The sequence below is a fragment of the Kryptolebias marmoratus genome, linkage group LG11, assembly GCF_001649575.2.
Source record: "Kryptolebias marmoratus isolate JLee-2015 linkage group LG11, ASM164957v2, whole genome shotgun sequence".
NCBI classification, from domain to species: domain Eukaryota; kingdom Metazoa; phylum Chordata; class Actinopteri; order Cyprinodontiformes; family Rivulidae; genus Kryptolebias; species Kryptolebias marmoratus.
Window position 1 is genome coordinate 27,352,202 of NC_051440.1, and position 7,064 is coordinate 27,359,265.

Consider the following 7,064-nt stretch of genomic DNA (forward strand, 5'->3'; position numbering starts at 1 on the left):
AGATGGATGGTTGGATGTACAGATGGAAGTACAGTTGGATGGATGGATGTACAGATGGATGGTTGGATGTACAGATGGATGGTTGGATGTACAGATGGAAGTACAGTTAGATGGATGGATGTACGGTTGGATGTTTGGCACAGATCAGATTTTTACCCCATAAATCTTGAAGGCTCTTCTGAACGGCAGCGGCAGATTCCGACAGAGGGGGAACGAGTCGTAAACCTGTGAATAAAAACATGATTCTGAGTTAAATCCAGACAAATAACAGAAAATATGAAAATGTTCCCACAGCCGCCTCAGGTCTGACTTCTTACAGAACTCTAAAGATCCGTTAATAACCTCGCAGCCAGTTCTGTGAAACTGTCTGATTCTGGTCTAAAAGGACTTGCTTTGACTCACCAAGGCCCACAGTCCGTTGGCCATCTTGGCCAGCTCATTGAAGCTCCAGATGATGGTTTTGATGACGTCATCGTCGTACTCGTAGCGCTTACCGAACAGAACCTGGCAGATGATGTTGGAGGCTGTGTTATGAAACATCACCCGGGGACTCAGAGTGCTCCCTGAAAAAGACAAAATATTCCAGAATAACTTGACTGGTGCTCAGCAGAAAGGAAAATAATCACACTTTTTATCAGAGCTATTAATCTAGGAAGGTCCTACAAGTTTCAGGATTTATTTATAACAGGAGTCAGTCTGGAAGATGAACGAGCAGCTTTGGAGCCTTAAAGCCAGACGATGATAAGAGATTTACTGTTAACATTTTTAATCATAGGGAGTTTGCAACATTTATCTGATGGGTGGGCTTCCTGGAATGCCAAGTAATGAGCTTCTGATGTTGGGATGTCTTAACACTACCTCAAATTAAAGGAATTTAAGGACAGCGTTTACCTTTTGTTGAGCATTTTAGGAAGAGATTATAGGACTAAAGCTCTGACCGACAGGAGCAAACATTCGTCTGGCTTCATTAACGATCACACAGCAGGCCAGTTGGGTCTGAAAATGAAAGGAGCTCCTCACCTGCGGAGGAAAATTAATAACTCCTTTTAAGAGTTTTGCCTTTCAGCTCAGCTCCTTCATCACTACAACAGACCGGAGCAACGCCCCCATTACTGCAGACAAGGCTCCGATCCATGGATCTGTCTCGGTGGTGTCCAATCCTGGTCCTGGAGGACCTCCATCCTGCAGGTTTTAGATGTTTCTGCAGAAGCCGGTCCATCGCTCCGTCATTCAGATCATGTGTCACAGCAGAGAAACACCTAAAAGCACACAGGACTGTGGCCCTCCAGGACCAGGAGTGGACACCACAGGTCCATGTCCGTCCTCTAATGAAAAGGACTTCCTGATACTTGAACTCTTTGAGGCAAAGACTCATCCTGACCCACAGGGAGCTTTCTTTCACCAAACACCAAAACTAAACTCAACTAAATGGAAACAAAATGTATCTTGAGGTCAAATGTTTCCATTTTATTGCTATAAATTAATTTATGTGTGTGTTTATTTGACAAAACTAATCTGAATTACATCTTTAGTATCGTTTATTACTCAGTGACCACCACCCTGAACGGAACGGGGCTAAAAGAAAATGGATAGATGGGTGGATTTATTATTTATTTCTGTCATAATGCATATTTTCTTACAGATCAAGAACTCATTGTTGTGTCCAAACTTATCTAAAAAAATCTAATTTAAAAACACAGTCCAGTGATGTGGACCCAAAGGTTAGATACCGATGCTGTTTTCCAGAATTTTTATGGTGTACTGAAGCTCATCGTGAATTCTGTCTTCCATCGACTTCTTTCCCAGACCGAAGTTCCTCAAGGTCATCAGAGCGAAGCGGCGATGTTCCCTCCAGCTCGGGCCGTAATCGGCCAAAACCACTCCTGCAAGCGTGGCACCACAAGAACAAACATTTAGACTAATGAAGGTATTCGGGTCCAATATTGTACGTCCAATATTGTACGGGTGCAGGCAACTAATCCTGAGTTTGTGGTTTTTGAATCCTTGCTGGAATTTTGAAGAGGTCTTAAAATAGTTAAAGAATCGTTGCAGAACTCTGGAATCTGTCTCAGTTCAGTTTCCTTGAGTGGGAAATTGCAAGAAATGTGAGGACTTTGTGAGGGTTTGGAGACCAGTGGAACCAAATTTGTGATGTATTGGAGACAAAAAAAAAAGACTGAGATGATACTGAGAGAAATTCCCTCCTTATTCTCAGAAATGTTTCGACTTATTTGCAGTTAAGTGCGTATGTGTCACTGAAGTCTCCCTCATTAACGTCCTTCACCGACGACCTGCAGCCCTGTGAGATACCACCTTAACGAGCTGACCTTCACACTGATCGGACACAAAACAAAGGGAATAAATGATGAGCAAACTGAAACTTAATTAAGACACTTTATCACTAAAATGGGATAAATAAATGTGTCATCTGCAGGAGTTTCACCTGAACGTCACAGTTTATTTGCAATTTGTGTTCAGACACAAACATGTCATAATTACTAACCTGAGTGACTGAAAGTCCAAATTTACAGATTTGTTTTTACGATATTCTGTCTCAGGCATGAATCAGGAGCTGAATCAGCTCAAGTTTCAGTTTTCTTCATAATTGCAATCATAACTTTTTTCAATATTCTGTCAACACAATCGTGTTTTCATGTCTCTTTGTTTGATTTTTTCCTCTATTTTATTGGCATATATATTGTCAAAATAAAAGTTCAAAGTTTAAACTAAATCATGGTCCAAATTAAAAGCATCTTTCTGATTTTCAGCTTTTCTTTATTTTGTTTAATGTGATCCTAATTGTCCAAAGAGTCCTCGGACAGCGTGGTGTTTGCTGAAACTCAACAAAGGACTCTTCATTTGAAAAATGTCTCCCCCATGTCTCCGCCTGACGTCCATTAGTCTCATATGTGACTCGAATGCAACGGGAAGAAGTTCGGTTCTCATTCAGTCCACAGAACCCTCACAAAGCCTCTGGGTTTTTGTCTAAATATCCTTTTGTCAAACAGTGAAAGTCTGGAAACAAAGAGGGACGAGTGAAACTCGAACATGTGGAGACCTGAACACGAAGTCATTTATTTACATTCACTCTATGGAGCGATGCTTTGATACAGAAAAACACATCTGTTCAAGTCAGTTTTTTCAGTTTTTCAGTTCCGTTCATCCTGAACCGCAGTCGTTTATTCTGTTGAATCTTTGTTTGCTGTTTAATAACCACCAGAACCAGTCAGGGTGGGACCTGTCCACCGTGTGGATCTCTGGTTTTTTTAATAAGACAAAGTAGTCTTTTCTTTCCACCAGTAGGAGCCGTAACGCTGAAACTCTACCTTTCCTCTGCGAGACGACGTTTACGAGCAGATCCTGAGGTCGTCCGGAGAAATCTGCAGCCTTGACCACGATGGCCTCCTTCATGGCCTTCAGCCCGTTGATGACCACGGTCGGTCTGGGACCGATGAACAGGCTGAAGACATTCCCGTAAGATTTTCTCAGCTTGAAGAAAACAAGAAAAACAACGACTTAGTTTTTCTAATAAATACAGATATCACAAAGAAACAATTAAACACCAAAACAACCGAGCTGCGTTTTCTTTCTGTCCACAGGAGAAGAAGGATCTGATGTCAGGGACACGGGTGAGACGTGCAGCAGGACATGGACTAGGACTGTGGTCTCCAACCCTGGTCCTCAGAGCCTCCATCCTGCAGGTTTTCCTTGTTCCTCTGCTCCAACACACCTGATCTGAATCAATGGGTGATTAACAGGCTTCTGTAGAACAAGAAGAGGTGATTTAACCATGAATCAGGTGGGTTGGAGCAGAGAAACAAGGAAAACATGCAGGATGGTGGCCCTGAGGACCAGGATTGGACACCCCTGGACTAGGATGTTTGCAGTGAGGGTAGGGAGCAGGTGGAAGAGAGCCTGGAGAGGTGGAGGTATCAGATAAATGCATCTTGACTTTAATTTAATTCTCTGCATTTAAAAAGCATCTTGACTTTAATTTAATTCTCTGCATTTAAAAACAGGCTGAGAGGCAGCAGGCAGTTCTCTGGGTAACCGTGTGTTTTTATAAATTCACAATCTATGAAAAGGAGTTACGCCTTATTCTGTAGTTTTATCAGTAAAACCCCACCCCTGTACATACACACACACAGGTTTGTTTTATCAAGAGTTTTTTTTATAGAAAAGTTCTTTGTACCTGCAACTCGACTTGGCCACTTGCCAAGTGTGCAAGTGTGCAGCAGTTCTCTTCTGTACAAACATGTTACACAACCACGTCAAGTGTTACATAACCACACGCTCATTCGTTGGGAGGAGAAGCTACAGCTGCTGCTTCTTTAAAAGTACAAACTTTGGACTAAGAGTTCATTTCTGACGTCCAACAGGTTTTAGGTCTGAAATCACAACAGCAGAACAGATCTTGTAACATTAAAACTACAATCATGCACAATGTTTTTATCTGTTTGTTGTTGTTTTTTTAAACATAAAAACATAATTATATTTTCTGCTAAAAAGCAAAACAGTAGCTAACAGCTGAAAGTAGCAGAAGAAGACAAAAAAAAAAAACAATCAGCTGAAGCAGATTTTAAAGAGAACAAAGTTTCTGAAAGAACCAAACAGATCTCAGTGTTTGGAAATAAAGTAAATTATTTTGAAAAGTGCAAAAGCAATAAAACCCAAAAGTCCCAGCAGCCATCAGCTGAATGAGCCGAAGGTTTTGATTTATGAGCAGCTAAAATATTCAAGTCTGCAGGAGTTGTGCAGAAAGTTACATGAAGGAAAACAGATATTTGTAGCAACAAGTTAAAACAAATGAGAAAAAAATCAATGCATCGTTTTGTTTTGATTCCTCACCTTCTCCAGGTTCTCCAGAGGGTTGTCCAGGTGCAGAAGGTTCCCCAGAACCGGCAGGGTGAAGGGTCCGGGCGGGAAGTTCTTGGGCCTCCGAGGTTTGAGTTGGAAGATGATAAATAAAAGGCAGAGCGACAACAGCAGCACTGAGACAAACATGATGGAACCCGAGTCACTCGCTTCTTGGCCTGGAATGAAAGATCGGCACAGCTCGGCTCTTAGCCCTGCCTCCTCTTCTTCTGTCCTTTGTCCAAACGTGAGACGGTGCCAACAAACAGAGCCGAGTCACATGAGCAGACTGGTTCCGACTGCAGATGTGTTTATCAAACATGTGAGGCTGCAGATAAGATCGCTCTCTGCAGAACTTCTCAGCAGAACAGGAGGATCTGCATGATGGGTGTTCAAGGCAGCAGGAGGAAAAAAGGCTTACATAAATACATCCCAGCCTTCTTCAGATTGGGATAATAAGTTCAGAGAACTGAATATGAGTCAGCAGGAAGGGTTGGACTCATTTTTATGATATACAGAAGCATTTAAAGATCTGCAGGTTTGTCCTCCTGGTGTCAGCTTACACGGTGTTCATGCCCAGACCTGATTCTTCTGAAGGATCTGCAGACCGCAGGGAGGTGCACGTGCACACGCACGGCTTTCCTTGTGTTATGTTGGTGTAGACTCTCTGCCACCCAGAACACAGTTTAAAAATCAGAACAGCTGGACTTTTATTCTGAAGCTGAAGACGTTTGGCTGCATTCAGGGCCGTGATTAACCACAGCTTCAGGTTTCAGATCAGATTCTGTCTCCTGTTTATTCTCGGCAGATTTCTTTAGAAGCACCCAGATGACTGATTGTCGGTCTGCTGAAAGAAAACAAACCGTGGCCCGGCCCCGTGCTTCAGACGAACGTTTCAGAGACTGAGGACACTGGTTTTAGAAAACACCCCCAGATTCAGGAACTTCCTGTTAAAGCGTCAGACGCTGAAATATACAAATATCTCAGTGAAGTTATTAACAGTAAACTGAAGCTGTTTATCACACATATTCTGACAAAAGGATGTTTCAAAAGAAGAATAAATATAAATCTGAATCTTGATCCATTTTAAAGCTGCTAGCTGAAGGGTTGCTGGTTCGATCCCTGCCTCAGTAAAAATGAAAGTTTACCTCAGTGGGTCATTCCTGGTTAAATAAGAAGTAAATTCACAGTTAAGTTGTTGTTTAAAGGAAACAGATGCCATCTAAAGTATCTAAACTAATACTCATTTATTTGTTTGATGCTCAAAAAGATGATCTCATTTGTTTAAGTTTATATTAAACTTTAAACAGATATTTAAAGACATCTCTCAGGTAAATGTGGGATAAGAGCGCCACCTGCTGCCAACTCTAACACATTCAACAAAGAGGTAATTTAACAACTTTTAAACTTTGGAAAATAAACAAAGCTCCTGAAGTGTTTTTGAATTTTTAAATATTTGTCTTGTTTTCCAGAATCCCAGTGATCCACAGAAACATGGAGGTTGGTGGAGAACATCTCCTCTCCTGTCTGAGCCGAGGAAAGACTGAAAACTCTGACATTAAGGATAAAAAACATCCTTTTCTTTAAGGTAAAACCAGGTAAACGTTCATTTTAGTTTTTCATGTTTTTTAAAGCAGTCAGAGTCTGAAAGTTTGATTGTTTTATTACCTCTGAAAGATCTTTAAATTGACTGTAAATTCTGTGAACTTTGAACAGAGAGGGTGAAGATCCGTGCTGCTGACACCTCGGTGTGATCAGGAAGCTGCGGGACGTTTTCCCGAACATGAGCATCACGGAATTCCTCAGCTTTGCATCACTCTGACACACTTTCTGTTTCCAGCTGCTTTCACAGATTATTTACTCTCCCTTTATCCCAACACAGATGACTGCTCTTCTTTCAGCTGGCAGGTCAGGATTTAGATCACAGTGAAATAGTGCTGGGCGATATGGAAAAAAATTCTATATCAAGATACGGATAATTTTATATCACGATAACGATATATATCACGATATACCCCAATTACGTACATTGTCAGTTATTCTCTGAAAAATATGAAAAAATAATCTAATTTCTTACCTTTTTCAAGCTTTATTTCGAAGTGACATTTAACTGAACTTTCACAAATGAGATCTGCTGCGTTTTAGTGCAGCAATATATATGTACCTGTTAGACGTAACAGTATCAAATGACAACAGACTCCATTATCTTC

The 7,064-nt window shown here is 41.2% G+C and overlaps 1 protein-coding gene across 1 annotated transcript in view; it reads right to left on the minus strand.

The window, feature by feature from the left end:
* The window catches only part of LOC119617479 (cytochrome P450 2J6-like), a 10,255-nt gene extending 4,952 nt beyond the window's left edge, over positions 1-5,303 (minus strand). Inside the window, exons 1-5 of the mRNA XM_037978437.1 lie at positions 4,849-5,303; positions 3,327-3,489; positions 1,731-1,883; positions 403-563; positions 157-225 (exon numbers count right to left, since the gene is read on the minus strand). Of these exons, the coding sequence (XP_037834365.1) occupies positions 157-225; positions 403-563; positions 1,731-1,883; positions 3,327-3,489; positions 4,849-5,004 (702 nt within the window). The 5' untranslated portion in view covers positions 5,005-5,303. The remainder of the gene's footprint in view (positions 1-156; positions 226-402; positions 564-1,730; positions 1,884-3,326; positions 3,490-4,848) is intronic.
* Between the last annotated feature and the right edge of the window lie 1,761 nt (positions 5,304-7,064).